This window comes from Rhipicephalus microplus, chromosome 3 (assembly GCF_043290135.1).
Source record: "Rhipicephalus microplus isolate Deutch F79 chromosome 3, USDA_Rmic, whole genome shotgun sequence".
In the NCBI taxonomy this organism is placed as follows: Eukaryota; Metazoa; Arthropoda; class Arachnida; order Ixodida; family Ixodidae; genus Rhipicephalus; species Rhipicephalus microplus.
This window is the reverse complement of record NC_134702.1, coordinates 103,050,986-103,074,874: the sequence shown is the minus strand read 5'-3', so window position 1 is coordinate 103,074,874 and position 23,889 is coordinate 103,050,986. Positions and strand designations below refer to the sequence as shown.

Below are 23,889 nucleotides of genomic sequence, written 5' to 3'. Positions count from 1 at the left end.
AGGTTTCTAGCATGAAAATTTCTCAATTCTGAAGAAAGAATCACTGTTTTCAGTTTGACAAAAATATACCAACATTTATTTTTACCAGTTGGTCAAGAGGATGAAAGCCCTTTTGTTATGAATTCAATGGGCAGAAAGACGAAATAAACTAAGGGCTTTGTACACTTATATATATAACACATGTTCCCAACAGCAAGATAAATTAAACCATGGAAATATTTGCAGAGCTTTACAGATCCATTGGAAGTTGTGTGTAATGAAGCATAGCCGTCAGCAAGTCATCTTCCTGGTTTTAGCATCTACTTGCTGCTATGCATATGGTAAGCTTCCAATTTTAGATTATAAAGCACTTATTATGACTCATCTGCCTGCAAGTTTATTACATGTTGCTTCTAGTAGAACAAGAAATACATTAATAAAGCTATACTTCTTTCTTGGAAGTTCTCCTTATAGTAAAGGTGTCTCAACTCGTCAGGCAGCAAGCTGTTACCACGGAATTTATTCCCTAAAGGGCAGGTGAGAGAAGAAAGCAGCAGCGAAAAGAAAGGGATGGGATAAGGTTGTTTGTTTGAATGTATTTTCAGTAAACCCTACCATTTTCATACCAAAAAAAGAAAGCTTGTAAAATCTCATATTTAACTCACAAATACACCGATTAAGAAAATAGAAAAGAAAAGAAAACAAATAAACAAAGAGCGTATGTGCGGTCAGAATGTTTGAGACCCCTGTTGCTGTATATAGTTCTACATTTGACACACAGAGAAAACTCACTATCTTTAGTACTTTTCTTTTCAAAGAACACTTTTTTTGGCAACTTCTGCATTTCTATAATTTAAGCAACCTAATCACGATGTCCCCAAAGTTTTTGCAAGAACAGTGTTGCTTAGAATAGTTCATCAATATTACGGCGTGCTCAGAGCACCATGGTGGCTTAGTGCACATATTCATACGAACTTACCACCCAACCGTCACAGTTATCACCTATGAATAGTGAAATCAGTTCTTTATTGCAGTTTTACGTCAATCACACTTAAGTGTTGCTGCCGAAGGGAATTCGAACGTTTATGTTTTGTAGTGTTTACTGGGACAGTCAATGAAAAGCCATGTAGCGAGGCGGTAGCGTTAAATAGGCCGGGCATAGCTTCCTAGATTTCCCTTGCCTGCCGAATGAGCACTAAACGCCCGTCATCTATGTTGGCGCTGCCGACGTAGTGGTAAAGGTCTTTGTACATAGCCTTTAAGATCGGCAATTTTGGCGTTTGCTACTAATTTCAGAGGCTATGGCTTGCATTGAAGGAGTTGCCTGCTGAATGACGGCGTCACTTACGTAGGGTTAATTATAATTACGTTTACGCCTTTTAAAAACTTTTTACGTTATTTTCGTAGCATATAAGCTCCAAAAACATAAAAATTTATTTAAAGAACTATGGTGGAACTATGGTGGTTTTGCCACTTAGGTGACCATAGATAACCCGGCAGAGAAGAGAAATCTAGGAGGTCACAACTCTGGTGTTGGTTTCGGTGAAGCTGTCCGTGAATAACTAGTCACAATGCATGTGGAAACTAACAGACCAATTGAAACAAGAATATTTGCGTGGCAGCAATTTTTTATATGGTATTGTCGCGACAGTTGTTATAATTGCTTCGGAAAAAAAGCCTATGAATGCGTCGTGCAATGAAGGCGTCTGGCTTTCGCCACTGTGCTGCAGCAGTTCGGTTTTCCGCTGCTCACCAGAAAGTCAATGGTTCGATAGCGGCCATAGCAGCGACAATTTTACAGCTGGAAAATGATCGAGGACCTGTATTTTGATTTAGCTGCATGTGAAATAACGCCAAATGGTCGAAGAAAAGTTCTGGAAAGTTCCGCAGGCCTCCACTTTGGTGTGTATTGGCACGTACATTTCACTTTGACTCTAAGTATCTTTATTGTGGACAATATAAAATTGTTAGAGGTAGACGTCCTAAAGCCACAACGCGAATATTGGGGATGCCACCATGCAGGGTTCTGGAAATTTGGGCAACTTCCTGTTCTTTAGGTGAACTGAAGTCTAAGAACTCAGTTCTGCCGCACTTGCTCTGCATCAAAATGTGGCCATCCTGGCCAAGATATTATTTAGGAGCTTTTGGTTTAGCTCATAAATTCTGTTTAGCTAATAAATTGGAAAGATTTGTTCATAAATGAAGTACTGTGCAACAGCCGTGCATATTAACAACCGGCTTCACGCAATGCGTGTTCCTTAACGAGTTATTGGCTTAAAGCTAACCACCTCTAAACAGGATTCCGGTTAACTAATTATCTATCACCCGCAAGGTAATAAACAAGGTGTACTGCTACGTAGATGTGTGTATTGCCTTACAAATGTAAAGTGGGCATTTCGTTACACGCAATATAAATAGCACACCATGTCGCTCAGTTTTATGGCATAAAAGGTAGTTCGTAATTTCGCAGCTGTATGTGCCATAGGAGAATTTGCCACGGCCAATACGAAGCGCACACACGTGCGTGCCTTCACAGTATGAAGACAATGTTCACCGACAAGAAAAGCATGGCAACCAAAAACAGAAGGCGCTGTGAGTAGAGCTCAGAAAATGAACGCGTTTCACTCTAATTGTTAAGCTCCAGCGTCCTCAGCTTCTTGGCGCTGTGATGCATAGCCATTGTGAAATGAATTTCGAGAGAAATCATTTCACAATGGCTATTTACTTTTCAGCTTTATATATTTACTTTTCAGTTTTGAAGAAGTGGAGCAGGGCAGAACCAAAAATTGTCAGTGAAAGGTCAGCACCTGGAGGAAGACCCCCGGTAAGAAAATAAGGAATGGTTTTGACTACGTGCTGCGAACAACGCTTTTGCCTACTTCAAGGCAAATAGCGTAGTTTTATTTTCAGTGCATACAAGTTCGCCCTTTTTTTTGTCTCTTTTGGCGCAGTCATTACTTTCTTAAAACACTAGCGTCCGACTAAACGTTGGTTTCTTACCAGGGTGCTTACGCTGTGCAGATATAAAAAGCAGAAATCAACAGATGCAGCCCTGTCATAGCGAGTGACCATCATTTTTATTAGGACCTCAATGGTGTTAGAAGAGCGGACGAAGTACCGTTTCTGTGAAAAACTAGTAGCTAGTAAGTAGTGTAATAGACACATTTACACTGTTAACTATATTGTTCACGCAAACACTGTTAAATTGACATCGGAGTGTGATGTGAACGCATTCCTTTGTGCGTGCAAAATCTATATATCATAATTTAGTATTACCTACACTATCAAGCCGAAAAGTACTAAACATTTTACTGGTGAAAGTGGCAGCGCTATAATTATTGGCACGGCCAAGGGCTATAGCACACAAACATGCGAAACAATGCACAGAGGAAAAGAGTGTTCAACCCTTCTCTACTACAAAGAATTTCTGGCTGCGCCTTTGCCAACGCTGTCGTTTCTATAGTTTTCTGGCAAAACGATGCCTCTTTACAATGAAGTGACTTTGTAATACGCTCCACCATCGCCGAGTCGTACTTGACAAGAGCCTTCTTAACTGACTGGTTTTTCGGCACATACAATTAAGCAGTGATTATTTGCTGTGGCCATGAATGAAGTGTTTTAATAGTTTTTTTTGGTGGCATATCTCCATACTATGAAGACAGTGATTCGTCCAATAACTTACTTTAGTCAAGGAGTGCAGCTACTTGACCAAAAATGACGCAGAAATTACCTACAGTTACCCATTCGGCAGCACAGAAGCGGCGCTCTTATCGCTTTCATCGTATCCAGATGGAGTGCTCAGTAATATATATATATATATATATATATATATATATATATATATATATATATATATATATATATATATATATATATATATATATATATATATATATATATATATTGTATATATATAAAGCTGGTTGTTATTTATCTCTTACTAATGAAAGGTGATGTCGGAGCAGACCCTTTTTGAACTCAGCTATTCCTTGACTCCTTGAGTTGTAAATTTTTGTTATTTAATTTCTTCACATGCTTTTGGCTTTGTTGGCTGCGTGATATACTAACAAAGAAGCAAAATGCCTTAGAAACATGTAAATTGATGAGAAACAAGAAAAAGTGAAGGCATATCGCATATTCTTATAGTTTAACTTTGGTATGCTGCACATATATTTATGCTTCGCGTTTTTGTAAATCAAAGACACTGTCAGTTATCGCCATCAGTTTTTTTTGTTATTCGATGTTCTTTCTTAGCGGCTATTGGAAACCGTTGTAGAACGAAATTTTCAGTACACAATTCTGAACATTGTGTTTTGAAGAACTGTTCACAGTAATTTCGGATAGCAAAAGACTTGACTTCTGAATTCTTGTAATATAGGCTTTTGAGAAAAATTCAATCCAAACTTTTTTTTACACAAATTTGGCACATCCGACCTACCAGTGGAATCAAGGTCAAATGACGCATGCGGAGGAGATGTCATTGTAGCGAAACGTTAGCTATGTAAAGATGTTATACGTCAGCCATATGTTGAACCCGTAACTCTGTTTCATGTATCGAGACCTTTCTAGTTGCGTGACAATGCAGACAGCAGGATAGCATTAGGAAGACGACAAGCGGTAAGGCACTATTTAGTGCTTGTGCTTATGAAGATGGTAGCCCTCTAGAGCCCTACGTAAACCAAATGTAGTGGGTTGTACCACTGCCGGTATTAACGCGAAGTGGCGCCTGTATCATATGAGTAGATGTGTAATGTTTGATTTATATGATATATAGGTGGGGTTTAACGTCCGAAAACCACCATATAATTTTTGAGACGCCGTAGTGGAAGGCTCGCGAAATATAGAACACCTGGGGTTCGTTAACGTTCTCCCAAATCTAAGTACATGGGCCTACCGGATCTTCGCTTCCATCGAAACTATGGCATGTAGTGTTTACAAAATTGCATAGCAGCATTGCAACCATATATGACGTTTCACTGAGTGTATGTTTCAGAAGAGTCTTGTTCCAAAAGAGTTCAAAGACCTAGAATTGCTTTGTTGTAGAATACTAGATTGCCACGCAGAATTCTAGGATTCGATTTCTGCAGGGACTGGAAAATTACTTCATTCCTTGGGTCAACAATGTCGATGTCAGTTTTTTATCAACCGTCTCGCTTTTTATTTATGTCTGTACACGCAGTTCTCGAATATATATAAACTGGCAACAACCAATGGCTGCTACCGTGGTACCGCAATTCTAGGTATCTACTGTGTTGCCACAGGTGCCGGGAGGAAAGAGTTAGATGTTTTACGCGACGAATTTTTTTCCTTATTCCTGTCATATCCAACGAGATATATTTGTCAAGCCCTCTGATTTCTCCATACTTATTTTGGTCAGCGAAAATGCGCAGCAAAGATGTGCGAGCCTTTTCTGCGCGTAACGGAGCCTGTTGACTGGCCCTTTAAGAGCGAGAATCAAGATTGAAGTGGTTTTGTGTGATGGCCGAGTACTAGCCATGTGTAAAGAGTCATAATTACGAGCTATGTATATTTTCAGAAAGCCCGTGCGTGATATGTGAAATAGTATTGTGCTAAGTTTTTCTTTTGTTTTTTTTTAATATTACAATTTTCCTCGTACCAGGCAAATTTCTGTCTTGTCAGGCATGATGATCGCAACTGGCTGTGATTTTTTTTGTTGAGAAATGACCTTAAACATATCTATGAATGTTATAGAATATATATATATATATATATATATATATATATATATATATATATATATATATATATATATATATATATATAAAGGGAGTAATAATTCAATGGGCCAGTTGGTCTTCGTGAAGGTATCGGATATATATATATATATATATATATATATATATATATATATATATATGTATATATATGATGAAACAGTGACGTACGTTTTAGCACGATAGCATGAAAAAGCTCGTTTCACTGAAAATCCGGCATCGGTATTACTGTGGGCGTTGACATGGGCGTCGTTGGTTGTGAGCAAAACATTATCTTGTACGAGAAAAAAAAACTCGAGAAAAATTTATATGAAATAAATAAAAAATATTCTCTCCCGATGCACTCTGTACAAATGCTTAACAAGAAGTAGCTCAAACGTGCGGCCGTGGTATTTAACTGTCGATTGAATCCGACGCTGCACTGAAGCCTTTCACAGTTATTGGTTGTATACTTGCACTTCTTATTGTGTTAGACGCACGTTAGGCTTGAGTTAGCCACAGTGTTTATTTCGCATGCCGCAGATTGTGTCTCGCATGATCACAGTCATGAAGGAGTGTAGTGGGCAGTAAAACGCGTCCCACAATGGGTTAGCCACACGGTTTGTTCTTGAACCTCAGGTGGTCACAGACGTCCAAGCCGAAGCTAAAGTGGCGCTGGAGAAACTCTCGCTGAATGTACTCCCGCAATCATGACGTCGACGCCGCAACGACACTTGTTTGGCGCAGGGCTGGTGCAAGCTTTGACATCGTGAGCTAACGCGGCGACATGGTTTGATAGATCCACCCGCCACCGGCGCTTGCATTACCGTTAGTCATTAAGCGCGGCTCAGAAGGCAGCCAGACCATCGGGGTAGGCAGTTGCTAGCGGCACTCGGCCTCCCGGGCCTCGTTTCGTGCCTGGACTGCATTATCGGCCTGGCGAATGCGAGCTCTCTCATGTTTCCACTGTCAGCGCTCTTCTAGAGATAGCCATGGCTTAATCATGTGGAAAGTATCAGTAGGAACTTATGCGCACGTGATCGGCACCCCGGCTTCGACGGGATGGATGACGTCGCCTTCAACGTAGCCAATGGCGTGCGTGCTTGGGTGCAACACTAAGAACGACGTAACGACGTAAATCCAATGAGGGTGCCCGGGACACAGTTGCCGGACCATTTTTCGTTGCTCCTATAGCCATATACAGCTTTCGCTGTAATTTATCAGGCCCATTGACGATCTAACCCATACCCTTTGCGTGTAAAGCAGGTTTTCTACCCCACAACCTTGTTTCTGCTTGAAAAAAGAGTGAAAATAATCTAACATGCTTGGGAATACTATAAAAATAGCGTTCATGCTTCACCAATGCACGCGTCTTGTCTACAGTTGTCACGTTACAACATGTCATACCAATTTATTACTCTGTGATACACGCGAACATAGTCACCGGGCTTCGGGACATGTTGTTGCGTAGTTCCGGCTGACGGGAACAGGGCATTGTGGGACGTACCGTAAAATGCGCCTCCGACTCAAAGTGAAGAGGTTGACGTTGTTTGTGAGTTGTGGTGTGGCTGCAGACTGTCTGCTGTTATATCTACGTACCATTTCGGTGGAAGTGCGAGTAACTTGCTTTTGACAATGGAGCTACGCAGTAGATGCCTCCTTAGGTCTTCTACTATGGCCCAGGATGAAGAATCGCCATTCCCACCTACTTCAGCAACGACAACAGCCCGGTACGTCTCCTTAACGCAACCCCGTGATTCCGGTACCTTTACTGGAGACATCGACGCATGTGTGAAGACGTGGCTTAGTATATGCGAGCGCATCAGCAAGCAATAAGGCTGGGAAGAAATTGCTATGCTCGCGAATGCCTTATTTTACCTTCCCAACTCTCCTCACATCTGGTTTGATACCCATGAGCATGAAGTCACAAGCTCGGAAACGTTTAAACAACAGCTCTGCGACATTTTGGGAAATCCATTTGGTTAACAGCTTGATGCTCGAAAACAATTGCCGCACAGACACAGACGTCCATCGAGTGTGCATTCAAGATGTGTTAGCTTTCTGTCGAAAGGCCGATGTGAACATGCCTGAGGCTGACAAGACATCACACATTTTGAAAGGCATCCCCGCAGACGCGTTTAATCTGCTTGACTTTACAAATGTAACAGCCTGTAATAAAAAATTACCGCCATATTGAGCAGGTGAAGAGTCGAAGCGTTTTGCACCAGTTCTACCACCAACCGCACCGCTGCGGTGGTCTAGTGGCTAAGGCACTCAGCTGCTGACCCGCAGGTCGCGGGTTCGAATGCCGGCTGCGGCGGCTGCATTTCCGATGAAGGCGGAAGTGTTGTAGGCCCGTGTGCTCATATGTGGGTGCACGTTAAAGAACCCCAGGTGGTCGAAATTTCCGGAGCCCTCCACTACGGCGTCTCTCATAATCATATAGTGGTTTTGAGACGTTAAACCCCACATATAAATCAGTTCTACCACCAACCCAACACCACTGCAACGTCGCCTTACGAAGCTGCCTCTTGTCAGCCGTCCAGAACTTATGATGTGACGTGCATTGTCTGACGTGAACTCGAGGCTGCCTACCCGACTGCTAACAAACCGACGTTGTCCAAGACCTCGACACCAGCTGTCTCTTTGATTCAAGCTGTTGTCCACCAGGAATTCGTTAAAGTGTGTCTCCTGTGCACCGTATGCGCCATAGATAACATTGAAATGTCAATAGCTTTTGTTGACATGACATGCCACTTTTCGTGCTCCTTTCGAACAAGGAACCCGTCTGAATGCCGTACAACTGACGACAATCTAATCTGCTTCCGCAGTGGTCGCGCGAGACACGTCCCTCGTTACTGCCGCACCCAGAGGCCATGCACGCAATCTGGACCATACCGCACTTAAAGTAACTCCGTCTTTCACCGCACGATCGTTATCCGACCCACTTTACTTCACCATTTCTTTACTTCACCATTTACCGTCTCTGAGTACTACGGCCGCCCTTTGCCGTCATCTCGGCCACCTCAAAGCCACCCTTCCCGCGCAAGTACGCGTCACCGCTCTCTCTCGCCGTCGTTTAACCGCCGCATGTCAGCGGAAAAATAGGCGGTGCAGCTTTTGAAAGTGAAGCTGCCCTGTCGGCCTTACCCAAAATCCTCTGTCGCCCTTACGTCTAAACCAGAATGAGAATACCCTTGAAGTATACGTTGATAGCACGCCTGTTGATTCTTCGTTTGATAAGGCTGGTCGCGTCCCTATTGTGAGTTTGGATTTTCGTCGTCGCATGAAGAAGTTTTTCACGCCCCCCCCCCCCCCCCCCCTTGATCAGTGTCGTGCAAGTTATGGATGGCGCAGTCCCTGTCGTCGGTGTGCGCAAATCTCAACTTACCACAGCTGTTCATCAAGTTGTCGCCCTTTTTTACTTTGAAACATGTCCCCCCAACTCATACTAGTCCTCAATTTTCTTGCCACCATTTATGTTTTGACTCATTGCTCCACTGGCGTGCTCCCGATTTGCGCTGCTCACTAGCTGTCTCGGGCAGTGACTATTACGCTACGCCTCTCTCCGACGTACTCCTTGCGCATAAGGCTGCAGCTCCCAACGTGGTGCTCAGCATCTCAACTAACAGAACTTGTCTACCTCTTCTAAATTTAGGTCCCACTGATCAAGTGCTTCCACAAGGCATTTCTGTAGCTTCTGTTTGATGCTCGCTTTACATATCTAATTCTTGCATTAGACCCCTTGTTTCAACGCAGCGCACACCACTCACGGCACATTCGAGCAGCCGTCGAATTGTAGACATGATCGCCACTGATTTTCCGCCTCCGCAAGTTGATGCCCTTCAATGCCTTCTCGAGGCCTACCAGGATATTTTCGATTTCAGCGACCAACCTTTGGGCAAGCGTCCTTTTTCCAGCATCACATACACATGGGTGATGCCAACCGCGTTCACCGCCGTGCCTACCGAGTGTCTGTTTCTGAGCGGAGTGCCATTCAGAAGGGTGTGAACGAGATGCTAGCGAATGACATTGTTGAACCACCCTCCAGTCTCTGGGTATCCCTGGTGGCTTTTGTTAAAAACAAGGACGGATCGTGGTGATTTTGTGTGAACTAGGACCACCTTACGAGCACCACAGAGAATACATCTACTCTCAGCCGTGAATTCACGACATCTTTGATTGCCTGCATAGTGCCGTCTACTTTTCTTCCATTGACCTTGGCTCTGGTTATTCGCTGATTGCCGTGGACCCCATGGAAAAAGAGAAGACGGCTTTTCTGACACCTGAGAGCCTATACCAATTCAAGGTCATGCCTTTCGACTTATGTACAGCCGCTGCCAGATTCGAACGAATGATGGACTCCCTGCTCCGTGGATATAAGTAATATATACGTGTCTCTCTTATCTGGATGACAATATTGTGTTTGTTTATACTTTTGATGCGGACCTTGAGAGACTATGTGAATATTTTAATGTATTCCGTTTGGCCGGACTTCAACTGAACTCATCCGAGTCTCGGTTTAGCCACCGCATTACAATATACTTGAGCGTAATGTTAACACTAACAGTGCAAAGCTAGATCCAAAAATGTTCGAGCTGTGAAGGACTTTGCCAAAACCCGCTCAAACTGTCCGCAGCTCTGTGGTGCTCTGCTCCTATTTTCGGCCATTCATCAAGAACTTTGCGGAAATTGATCGGCCCCTAACAGATTTACTGAAACAAGATGTGACCTTAGCTCGGGTCCCTCGCAAGCAGCAGCTTTCTCCGATCTCGCCACTTTGCTCACGTCTTCTTTTTTGGCCCACTTCAACGCTACCGCACCAATCGAAAATCGCACTGATGCCAGTGCGGAGTATGCGCAGCATTGGTGCATCGACAACGGGGGCAGAATCGCAATATATATAGCGTATGCCAGCATGCAGGCTGCTGTTCCCATCGGAGTGGATTATTCAAATACGGAGAGCAAATTGCTAGCGCAACTGTGAGCAGTTGCGAAATTTTTTTTTTACTTATGCATCCAACCTTTGCGGACTTGCCTCCTCGCAAGATCCCACAGGTCGTCTCGCTCGCTGGGGACTTCGCTTTCAAGAGTATTTTTACACCGTAGTGTATGAGTCAGGAAGACTACACGAAGAAGTGGATCACCTATCACGTCACCATATGGGCGACCGGGACTCTAGGAGCACATATTCCACTGACTGCGTCCTTTCCATGTCCCAGCTGCTTCGTCCCTGTAACGAGCAGCGTCTCGATCCGGATATCAGTCGCTTAATACAACAGCTCAAGTTTTCACCGTACAACGCTTCTGTTCATATGTTACCTTAAAGAACCACGATTTCTATCGGCGTAATTTATCGTGTGCTGGTCACGACCAACTTCCGTCATACCAAAACACCTGTGCTCCACAGTCCTTCGCAAGCTCCATGCCGCACCAACCAGGGGTCACTTTTGTGTCACGTTTATTGGTATGGTGGCATAACGACTCTGCACGCCGTTATGTGAAAGCCTCCGAAACTAAGCAGTGACGTAAGTAGCCATCGGGAATACCTGTCAAGTATCTTCAGCCCATCGACATCCTGTTCGAGCCTTTCTTGCGTGCCGGTATTGACCTTCTCGGTCCCTTCCCTAAATCCACCTCCGGAGACAAGTTTGTCTCGATTGCTAAAGAATACGCGATCTGCTTTGCAGTTATACGAGCCATGACAACAAGCTGCGCTACAGACGTCGCAGTTCTATACTACGCAATTTCATTTTAGTGCACAGAGTCTCGCAGCATCAGCTGGCACACCTATGCCGTACGTTTATCTCTGAAGTGGTTTACGCCATCCGGCGTTCCTGCTCCACCCAACATAAGCTCACGACATCGTACCGCCCCCACACAAACGGGCTTACAGAACGCTTTAACCGAACGCTGACACATGTAGATGATTACTTGTGCTCTAATATTCGTCGGCTAACTAAGAGAATTCTTCGCTGCACGGTAACTATAGCAGGGCAGCTGGGCCGCGCGCGCACGAGCCTCGAAAAGGAGCGACTCGACTCGTTGGTGACAGTTTCAAGACTGATTTATTGAAGATTACCAGAAAATCAGAAAGGAAAGAGAGAGGTAGAATATGAAGAAGGAAAGATCTTGTCCAATGAAGGCTACCATGGGAATGGTGCGGGGTAAACCCCCTTCGCTCCCGTCAGCTTTGTGTTGGCGGACCTCCTCTCGACCCATGAAATTGGGAGGTGAAGATGAACGTCTTCTACGGCATCTGTACGATGGGGAGACAAGACGATCCCTTCGGCATTCCTAACATCCTCCCCCGCAATGAGCGCAAGCTCATTCCCGGTTGTCTTTGTCCCATGCTGGCTGCTTAGTCGCTGAGCTTAAGGGGGTATAAGGCTTGCATCTGTCGTCAAAATTCCCCTTTGTTAGGCAGAAGTATTTGTGGTCAACCAGGAAATATGCAGGTGTCAATGGCATAAGCTCTTCCGCGTCCATACAGATGAAGATCGAAGGACGAAACTTAACAACAGCTTCTGCCTGCATTAAAACTTTAGAGAGACTGTCATAGTCGAGATCGCGAGCCTATGCTCTTGAAATTGTTATTTTCCTGAGCTCAGGAAGCCGCCGGCGCCATTCGTTTCACCTGTTTTTCACATAAGAAAAGATCTTTTTGTCCGATGTTGTACCGTGTACCCAGAGGCTCTGAAACATCATCTTCGCGGTGATAGGGGGCGCGAGGAAATCATACGTGTCGAAAACTCGTGCTGAGGACTGTTGTAAAAATCGCTTTGTGTTCGGCTGACTTGCCAGGAATCTAATCACGGAGGACATCTCGCAAACGCAGTCATCTGTGTCGGGCCTCCATTATACACCGACAATCGTTGTGAGGCCCAAATCCGGTAAAGGCTTCAGGGCTGTCTCAATCTCAGCAAACGATGCTATTGAAACTAGATTCTTTAATCGCTTTTCTCTCGTGTTCATGCCTCCCATCTGTAGTATAAGCAGCGCCTTCTTGCGTATCTGCTCCAATTCTCCTACACTGTCAGCACCAGTAACGATGTCAGCAACATACAGTTTGTCACTCAGGATCTTCGCGGTGCGGGGAAATTTCTATTCAGCCCTTTTCGAATTATAACGTAAGGTGGCTCCGAGGAGTAAGGGGCTGCACGTAGTGTCGGATGGTACCCTCGTTAATCGGTGTTCTTCAATTGAAGGTAGCATTTCGCCTTGCTTTGGTGAGTAAAGCATGTGTGAAGACGTTCCCCTATTGGCGGTCATCTGCGATTTGTTCTTCCTCTATGTAAGCCTGATTTCGTATAGACTGTTTTGCTGGACCATGGTGTCCGCAAATGCCCTAAAGACGTCGCCGTTTTCAGTGGTAAGTGGTGAGTTCTCGATAATGTCGAGGTGTTCCAGTTCCAAGAATGGTCTAAGATGACGAGAAACATCACACGGTTCCTGATTCACGCTAACGTGCATCGCGTTGACGCTCGTCAGGTGTGTTAAGGCAGACAATCTTGTGTCTATGCCCTAAAGCACCCATCCAAACACACTCTATGTGGCTACGAGCCTATCGTTGAAGCGTTTGACACTACCTGTGTTGATGTCCCAGTAGTAATCAGCTTCAACAAGCAGGCTGGTAGTCGTCAGGTACGGCCTCAGCAAGTTGGAGGTCGTGTTTCTGCGCGAGGTGGGCAACGCATTCGTCCAGTGGTTGCAGCAGGCATCTGTTGATCTCGGGTATGATGGGTATCTTGAGTGCTTCGACACGGACTCTGGTGTTGTCGAGCCAGTTCTTGAGCCAGCATTCCACCCGACGACAGCATCTTTCCTCATATGGTCTTTGGCTTCCGAAAAGATGGATAGTCAGCCTCTCCTCTCCTATGATGAGGAGCTTTAGACGACGGGAAACCTCCGCCAGTATGAATGTTATCTGGCTGCCGCCGTCGAGCAGCATTCGCACTAAAGCAGTCCTATTTTCTCCTTCTTCCAACGCTGGTGCCGTTTGTAGGAGCACCCGAGCCTTTCCTTGAGTACTTTCCACTTGTAGCGGTGACTGAACTGTGGCAACGACTGCTGAATACGTTCACTTGAAGGAAGCGGTGCTGCTCGCTGGTTGAGCTCACGTAGGCACATTGCGTGCCGTCCCGAGCATTTCGCACACTTGAGCCATCTCGATGTTCGGCACTCGACTGCGCGGTGATTTCCTTTCCGACCCTTGTAGCAGTGCCGCTCTTTAGACATTATCGCTCTTTTCTTGTCTATTGAAATGGGAGCGAAACAGCTTTCTACGGTGTGCGCCTATTGATAAATAAGTATGCAGTCCACCACTCCCCCAATGACCCCTAGAGCAGATGCACACGATGTTTGACTATGGTCTTTAGTGATTGGCGCTTTCTCTTTCGTAGCGGCGTTTAGCACTGGTCATACTGCGCACTGGGCTTTCTCTCTCTCCACTCTCTGCCTCTTCCTTTATTAACTTTAGGAACTGCTGAAGGACATATTCAGAAACCGCTTCTGGTGTTTTTCTTCTGTAGTACTTGAGGCAGAGCACATTCGATATGCTTTTTCTGAGAACTCTCAATAAAAGAACGCCGTATGTGCTCGAAGCCACACCCAGTGCCTCGGGACTGTGAATTCCCGTCTGAAGTTTATCACAGATTGTCCTTCGCCTCTCGGTATTTGGAAGATTGTGCGCCAGGCGGACCAATAGCAAACGTGACATGTGCTCCTCAATGATGACCTCGTCCTTGCAAAATCTTTCGACGAATGTTTTCACAGAAATTTCGTAGTTTCCTCCTCTGATGGCAAGTTCGCCGATAGCAGCTGGTCAGATAGCTGGTCAGGTACTGAAACTTGTCGATGGTATGAAACGCTAGATTTTTGATAATCTTACACTTGAACTGGTTCTAGAGTTTGGTTCATGAGCACACATCTCCATGGAACTTCGCTATTTCCTGTTTCGGAAGTTTGGCTGTCAATGACGGCAACTGGAAAGCCTGAAGTGCCACTGCGCTCCGAACAGAACCAGAATGTAGTCGGTACATTGCAGGTTCACTCAAACAAGCCACATTCAACTTTATTGATTACATCGTAGTGATCCACAATTTAAGCTTATTGAGTACGATCATACAATAAATATGCACTAAATGGTTTATGTACACACTATAGGGACTGCATATGCCTTTCACGTTGAACTGAACATTCGCCCATTTTTATATAACCAGTTGTTTATAGTTGCGTGACTATGCCAAGAGGAACTTGACTATTACTAACACTAGAAGTGCTAAGCTGAAATGAACGATTGTGCTTGCAAGGATGGACGCCCTAGATGATGCTACGGGGACCAAGTTCGGCGGATCACTCTTACTTGAAATCGACGGTAACCCTACGCAACGACTGTGTCTTTCGGTACACATATAGTGTTTATAAAATCAGATGGGCAGGACTACAACACAGTTAACACTTGACTAACATTACGCCTGCAGAGGACCCTTTTCCAAAAGATTTCTGAGACCTATCTGTGGTAGCATACTTCATTGTCGCGCGCAGAATGCTTCGGATTGATTCCTGCCAGGGTTACATATATTCTTTGTGGTCATCGAATGAGCTCTGCTATGGAAGGATTTTGTTAACGTTCTCGCATTCGCTTCAGCAGTATGTTCTCAGCGTTTCTCAGTGGTTATAGCCCGCCACTCATAACCCGTTGCCCTTACCCGCTTACCTTGACCTGTGGTATACGTGTATCTGTCAGGCCTGTCTCAGAGATAGGGTTTGAAGTTGGACGCGATGAGATATTTGGATTATTCATGTCATGACAAGACAATAGGTTGTCGAACCTTCTTAAACTCCCTTACTAACTTTTGTCTATCAGAATATATATATATATATATATATATATATATATATATATATATATATTGTGAAGTCTTGGTTTGGATTACCTTTTATTAGGCCCGAGGAACCGGCAGCCGACAGCTACGATGAATGAGCCAAGAAGATGATGTTACGCGACAACGATGGGGATGCATGAGCCACACATGATAATGATGATAATGTACCGGTGAAGAGGATGCGTATACTAAATGCCCACATCAATTCCCCCCACGTGAAAGCGGCCAGCGTGGCCGCGGCAAGTCAAGGGGACAAAGAACGTCGCATGAAGGGCTTCATACGGGAGACATGGACGACCTCTGTAGTTCGATAACGACGATCTGCTAGGGCTACAAGTGGCGTCACGCGATAATTCACTGGTGAAGTCTTATCAAGAGCTGTGTATGGCCCAATAAACCGAGGCTGAAATTTGTCGCACAAGCCAGGTGTGCGAACAGGCGTCAAAAGCAGCACTTCGTCTCCAGGTTGGAAGGATACATCACGATGCGATTCATCATAAACTAGCTTTCTGTCTTCCTGGCGGGCTTCAGTGTTTATACGAGCTCGTTGGCGGCACTGTGCGAGTCGTGAAACGTATTCCTCTGAAGAGGATGGAGACGAATTCGCTTGGCAGGTAAAGAAGGAGACGTCCAGGAAAGAAGTAGGGGAGCGTCCATAAACTAGGTAAAATGGCGAGTAGCCGGTTGTTCGCTGAATGGCCGTATTGTAGGCGAAAGTGACGAATGGTAGAACAACGTCCCAGTTTTTGTGGTCTGGTTGAATATAGGCGGCGATCATGTCAGCAAGAGTGCGGTGGAATCGCTCAGTGAGGCCGTTAGTCTGGGGATGATAACTAGAGGCAGTCTTGTGAGTTGTGCCGGAGGCCTGAAGAAGTTCGTTCACTAGTTGTGAAAGAAAGGCCCTTCCACGGTCACTGAGCAACACACGTGGAGCACCATGACGCAGTATAATGGCTCGGAGAATGAAATCGGCAATCTCAGAAGCTGAACCTGTTGTAACGAATGCCGTCTCGGCGTAGCGCGTCAAATGGTCAATGGCTGTTACTATCCACCGGTTTCCAGCAGCACTGACTGGGAGGGGGCCATAAAGATCGACGCCTACAACTTCGAATGGTGTGGCTGGGCACGGAAGAGGCTGTAGTTTACCGGCAGGAGCAGATTTTGGTAGTTTTCTACATTGGCAGGTAGTGCAGGACCCGACGTACCGAGCTACGCTAGTGGTAATGCCTGGCCAATAAAACCGACTTCGAATGCGATCGTAGGTTTTATGGTAACCAAGGTGACCAGCAGTCGGATGGTCATGAAGTGCCCTGAGGACTTCGGACCGAAGCGATCGGGGTAGAACGGGAACCCAGCACTGACCGTCAGGATGGTAAATTTTGCGGTACAGCACCGAGTTGTCCAGCTTAAATTGCGAGAGTTGGCGACGGAGCCTTGCATTAGGTGGACGGGAACTGCCACTGAGGTGGTCTATAATACGTCGACAGTATGGGTCAGCCAACTGTCGAGAAGGAAAATCGTGCGGGTCGTCCGAAGGCAGCTGGTCCATAGAGGCGAGAGAGGAAACCACCGTAGACGTGGACTCCGAGGGCGTGTTGTGCAAATTGACGGCGGAAACCCCGAGTGGAGTCGCTGGTAGTGGGCAGCGAGAAAGAGCATCGGCGTCACTATGCTTCCTGCCACACTTGTACACGATCTCAAAATCTTATTCTTGGAGGCGTAGAATCCAGCGTCCGAGGCGTCCCGACAAGTTCTTGAGTGTCGAAACCCAACATAAAGCATGGTGGTCGCTCACAGTGGTGAAATGGCGGCCATGCAGGTATGGACGAAATTTCTGTACTGACCAAACGATGGCGAGGCACTCCTGCTCAGTGATCGTGTAGTTCCTCTCGGCTGCGGAGAGGACGCGGCTGGCGTATGCAACGACTCGCTCTCGCGAAGAGTTGTCGCGTTGCAGGAGCACGGCTCCTAAACCGCGGCCGCTAGCGTCTGTGTGCAGGAAGGTCGGTGCATCATCGTGAAAATGAGCAAGTACAGGGTCGGTCGTGAGGGCACTCTTCAACCTGTCGAAAGCTGATTCACATTCCTGAGACCTCTGAAAGGACATACCGGAAGCAAGTAGCTTATGAAGTGGTGCGGCTATGGAGGCAAAGTTTTGTATGAATCGCCGAAAGTAAGAGGCGAGACCAAGAAAACTTCGTAAATCTTTTAGTTTGTCAGGGCGAGGGAAGCGGAGCACTGCAGCAGTTTTATCAGGGTCTGGGCGAATTCCGTCCTTGCTCACAATATGACCGAGTACCTTGATAGATCTGCTGGCGAAATGGCACTTTTTGGTGTTAATTTGAAGACCAGCGCCCGCAAGACAAGTCAAAACCTCGTCCAAGCGTTGCAGATGTTGAGAAAACGTCGATGAAAAGACAACAATGTCATCGAGGTAACATAGGCAAGTCTTCCATTTCAGGCCACGCAGCACGGTGTCAATCATGCACTCAAAAGTTGCGGTGGCATTGCATAGACCGAACGGCATAACATTGAATTCGTATAGGCCGTCCGGGGTTGCAAACGCAGTTTTTTCTTTATCATCTTCGTGCATGGGGATTTGCCAATAGCCTGAACGCAAGTCGAGGCTCGAAAAGTATTCAGCACCCTGTAAGGAATCTAGGGCGTCGTCGATGCGTGGCATGGGGTATACGTCCTTTCTAGTGATCTTATTGAGTGCTCGGTAATCGACACAAAATCGTACGGAACCGTCTTTTTTACGTACCAGAACGATGGGCGACGACCAAGGACTGGTTGAGGGTCGGATTATCTCCCGTTGGAGCATATCGTCTACGTTTTCTTCAATGATTTTTCGTTCAGCTAGAGAGACGCGGTACGGACGGCGGTGCACAATGGATGTTCCGTCGGTCTGAATACGATGTGCTGTAGCAGATGTCTGGCCCAGGGTGGATGAATGAACGTCAAAGGAGTTTGCATGCTTTTCCAACAAATCAAGCAGCTGCTGCTTCTGTGAGTCATTCAAGTCTTTGTTGATGGCTGCTGTAAAGGCCGAGGAAGCAGTATGATCTGCAGGATGGCCTTTAGAGGAGACAGGGGTAAGGGGCACAACGCAAACAGGCTGCAGATCGGCAACGCAGGCGACAGTAGTGCCCCGTGGTAGTAAAATTTTATCTTGTGTGGTGTTGGTAGCAGCGAGGACAGTTGATCCATTGTTGAAGAGAGCCACACCTGATGCCAGAACCATGCCTTTATTAAGGCAATACGGTGACGGAGTGACCAAAATGTCACCAGAGTCGACGTCGTTGGACAAAACTGTCACTAATTGATGTTCGTTTGGTGGTAACTCGATGTCTACTGCAGCGATGAGTCGAAGTGGCCCGTAGGTTTCGTCGTTGAGCAAGTGGTCCGTGTCAGTAAGATGGACGACACGTTGTGCACAGCAAATAGCCGCAGAAGCAGAGGAAAGAAAGTCCCAGCCTAAAATGAGTTCATGGGAGCACGGGGATAGCACAGCAAATTCTATATGATGAAGAATTTCGTCGATTAGTACACGGGCAGTACAAAGAGCGGAAGGGCGAATCATTGTTCCCTGGGCTGTAACCAGTGTCGGTCCATCATAAGGCGTCGTGACTTTTCGAAGACGGGCACACAAATCAGCACGAATAACAGAAAACGCAGCCCCAGTGTGCACCAAAGCATCAACGTCCACTCCCTCAACTGTGACCGCAATCATATTGTAGGGGCGCGCTGGAGGAATTGGAGTCTTGTGTTGGAATGCAGTTTGTCCTCCAAAAACTGCATCGCTTAGTTTTCCGGACGCCGATCAGAAGTAAGGGAAGCGGGCTGAAGAGGGGAAGAAGAGCGATGGTAAGGCGACGGTGAACGGCGTCGGGTTGACCGGCGACTACTGCGCAGTTCACCCGATGCTGGCGGAGATGGAGATCGACGCAGCGGTGACGAATAACGGCGACCCTGGTACGAGGCTCCTGCGGTATAGTCCCGTTCGCGTATGTCGTACCCTCGGCGCTCGTCTTGCTGGCGCTTGCGGCAAAAGCGTGCAATGTGACCACGATAGCCGCAATATTAGCACGTAGGCCGAGTCGATCGATGATGAGGGTAGTAGCTTGCGCTAACTGCACCAGGAGAGAGAGAAGTCAGAGGGACAGGTGACGGCTCACGCGGTGGTGATGAAAAGCTCGTGGGAAAGCTTGTGGGAGGTGCGGCAGCAACCGACGCGTACGTTCGTTGCGGGGACGTCGAGCTGACGGTGCCTGGTGGTGCGGCGGCGGTGTGCGGGAACGATGGTAGAGTACGAGAGACAATGGGCTGCAGGTTGGCCATGTGGGTCATAGACGGGAGCTCTTCCCTGATGACATCCCGCAATGACGTTGAAGAGGACTGAACGGGACACACTGAAGGTAGTGTGAATCCCATTGATTCCAATTCTTCACGTATAATCGCCCTTATCGTGTCCCGCAGGTTTGGGTCAGTCATAATACGGGCCGCGTCACTGTCTGATTGCAGGCGCATAGACTCAAGTTCTTCGAGGCGCTGACAGGTTGTCGCAACGTCAGCAACGGTAGCCGGATTCTGGATCGCTAGGGCATTGAATGCGACGGGTGCAATCCCCTTAAGAAGCTGGCGCACCTTGTCTGATTCTGTCATTGGTGTGTCAACCCGGCGGCAAAGTGAAAGAACATCCTCGATGTAGGATGTGTACGACTCCCCGATGTGTTGTTTCCGAGTCACGAGAGCTTTCTTTGCGAGAGCCGAACGAACAGCCGGTGTGCCAAAGACATGATGAAGCTGATCTTTGAAGGCTGACCAGTCGGGGATGTCGATGAAGTGGTTGAGGAACCACGTCTTCGCGACACCCGTGAGGTAGAATGACACGTGAGCGAGTTTGTAGGCGTTATCCCACCGGTTAGCAGCGCCGACACGTTCGAAATCGTCCAGCCATTCTTCCACATCTTCCCCGCGCATACCAGCGAAGGGATGGGGCTCACGCTGGAGGCTGTTGATGACGTGAGAAGGCGCGGCACGCGGTGGCGGAGTGGGAACGGCTGCAGCACCGGCCTCATCTTGGTGCGACATATTTCCGGACACCTGGCCCAAGCGGCGACCTGAACGTAGCTCCAGGGGGTAGAGTGGTCGTGACGATGACGAGGGATCTAACAGCACTCTCCACCACGTATGAAGTCTTGGTTTGGATTACCTTTTATTAGGCCCGAGGAACCGGCAGCCGACAGCTACGATGAATGAGCCAAGATGATGATGCTACGCGACAACGATGGGGATGCATGAGCCACACATGATAATGGTGATAATGTACCGGTGAAGAGGATGCGTATACTAAATTCCCACAATATATATATATATATATATATATATATATATATATATATATATATATATATATATATATATATATATATATATATATATATATATATATATATATATATATAGTTCAGTAGATCCTCCGTCAGTGGTCACAACGTGGTTTATTTCGACGTTTCGGCCTAGAGTCTGGCCTTCATCAGGATTAAAGATACAGTTTGTTGGTGCTCAACTTTATACAATCTCAAATCAGCGGGATCGCTATGGGCACCAAAATGGCACCTAATTATGCAACATATTTATGGGAAAGCTACAATCTGAATTTCTCGCACAAAGTTCCTTGAAACCAATGTTATCCAGAAGATACATAGACGACATCTTTCTTATTTGGACCCACCGCGAGGACGAACTTTTCAGCTTTATCGACACTTACAATGCTGTACATCCCAACATACACTTCACACACACATACTCGCAAGTTACCATAAATTTTCTTGATGTTACCATAACGATAGAAGAAGAGAACCTCTCTACAACCCTATATCGCAAACCAACGGATCCACAACAATACCTCCATTACCAAAGTGATCACTCACGCCATTGTAAAAACAGTATTCCATACAGCCAGGCTCACCGGTTTAAGCGAATCTGCTCTAGAGACGCTGACTTTGACACGAGCTCACAGAGGCTAAAACTTATGCTCGAGAAACAAAAATACCCCCCACATGTAAATAATGACGCTGTTCAAAAAGCGAGAAAACTAAAGCGTGAAGACTTACTCATGAAACGACCACCACGAGAAGACCCACAACGAACAAACCTCTGCTTGACTTAAGGCACAAACTTCGCCAATGTAAACAAAATCCTTAAACGACATTACAACATTCTGGAACAAAGTGAACGTCTGAAACGCGCATTCCCATCCGCCCAAGGCGTCGTTTACCGACGACCACGTAACCTCAAAGACACACTTATCCACTCTCAAATTAATACATCACCCCCCAATAATTCATGCCGACCTTGTTTAAAGCCACGATTTCTTGTATGTAAGGCGATGCGAGAAACACACAAAGCAACCAGCACACAATCCAAGTTTTTGATTAACATACGAGGAAACCTAACATGCGATTCCTCTAATGTGGTATACCTACTCGAATGCAACGTGTGTGGTATGCAGTACATCGGACAAACAGAAACACCATTTAGGATTCGCTTCAACAATCACAGAGCCCATGCGAAATCAGCCCCAAGTCTACCTCTATCAAAACATCTCAATCTTCCCGACCATGCATTCGACAAACTATCAGTAACACTCTTAGAGACGGGATTTATATCAAATTGAGAACGTGAACAACGAGAGTCATACCTTATCCACCGATTTAACACCCTCGATAGAGGAATAAATGAGAACCCTGGTACACTTGCAGCAATTAAAGCATTAGAAAACAATAACGGCAACAATGAAAATAGTAACTGAGTTCACGGCACTGCAGTTGCGAAGGGCACTGGACAACCCAAAACAATTCCAAGTGTAACTACTCTTCCTTAGTGCAGCTGTCGTCTGTTTTCTGTTTTATTTTACTACCCAATCAATTGTGCCATGCATGACATGCCCAACAGCAACCCTGTGCACAGGCGGGAGGCCCCCACTACACGCGTAATCTAGAAGCGGGCAAGGAATTCGCATTGAACCCGCTTGCACAGCCTACCGCAACCCTCTTTTTACGACGAAATATTGACAGGGCACGGAGTAGTGAAAGGCTTAGGACTTCCTAAAATGCCCGCTTACCAGCCTCTGCCACAATACGTGGCACCCCTCCTTCTACGACAAATTGTTTATGGGACCCCGAGTAGTTAAAGGCTTAGAACTTCCTAAAAAGCTCTTTTTTGCCCCACACCGAACCGCCAGTGCCAGGAGGGGTCGTCTGATCGGGAGGAATGCATTGGTGAACGGAAACATACACAGACCGCTGACATCAGAAAGGTGAACCGTTGTGAACTTGTACGCGGTGTAAACACCGGTCTCCTGGTTTTCCGAAAAAGCGGCGACTTGGCGCGGCACATTTTTCTTGATTTACCGAGCGAGTTTTACCTCAACTCATCGTGCTCACATGTTTCGACGGGATTTGAATGGCGCAGGCTGCCTTTCCCAGACGTATCTCCCCTGAAAGAAGCCGAGTGTCGGGCCGGGGGACGCCTGTGCCCATTTGTAATACCGGTGGGTATCCGGCGGCACGTGGATTTGAGCCCACGACCTACCGCAGCCGAAGCGGACACTCTACCACTAGGCTAAGGCTGCGGTGTCAGAAAGGTGAAGGGGAGAGGGGGGAGAGAGATGAGGGGCGAAGTGGAGGAAGAGTGGAAGGGGGGCACCCGAGGGGCGTCCACCGTATATTATTTTTATCTTCTTCTCTTTTTCTTCTCTTTCTTTCCTTTTTCTTTTTTTCTTTTTTCCTTTTTTTCTTTAATATCTTTTTTTCCTCTTTCCTTGCCCTCCGATTTGAGATTGTATAAAGCTCAGCACCAACAAACTGTATCTTTAATCCTGATGAAGGCCAGACTCTAGGCCGAAACGTCGAAATAAACCACGTTGTGACCGCTCACGGAGGCTCTACTGGACTATATGCAACGCTACGGCCAGTCAACCACCATGCCTCCCTATATATATAGTTAGAAACGCTGAAAATGTGTGCTGTATGCAAGCAAATGCTTCGAAACAATAGAAAGAAATGTTTCGAAGCATACTCAGGTTACATCTTTCTATTTGTAGAGCACGAGAACTTCACCGCCTGCTAAAGGCTGTAAAGATGCACTTGGAGGATTTCATAAAGAAGGAGAAAACTGCTTGGTAAGTCATCAATTAATTTCTATGCCTTCCATTTCTAGCGACAAATTTTTAGTCCTGAAGTATATATGCCACAAATGGTGAATTTTTGAATGCAACCAAAGTAAGATGTCAACACACAACA

At 46.2% G+C, this 23,889-nt stretch overlaps 1 protein-coding gene across 1 annotated transcript in view; it reads left to right on the top strand.

Moving 5' to 3' along the window:
- Positions 1 to 231: 231 nt before the first annotated feature.
- Positions 232 to 23,889, top strand: part of LOC142803271 (uncharacterized) — a 39,614-nt gene continuing 15,956 nt past the window's right edge. The window contains exons 1-3 of the mRNA XM_075888398.1: positions 232 to 320; positions 2,733 to 2,803; positions 23,691 to 23,768. Coding sequence (XP_075744513.1) covers positions 257 to 320; positions 2,733 to 2,803; positions 23,691 to 23,768 — 213 coding nt within the window. The 5' untranslated portion in view covers positions 232 to 256. The remainder of the gene's footprint in view (positions 321 to 2,732; positions 2,804 to 23,690; positions 23,769 to 23,889) is intronic.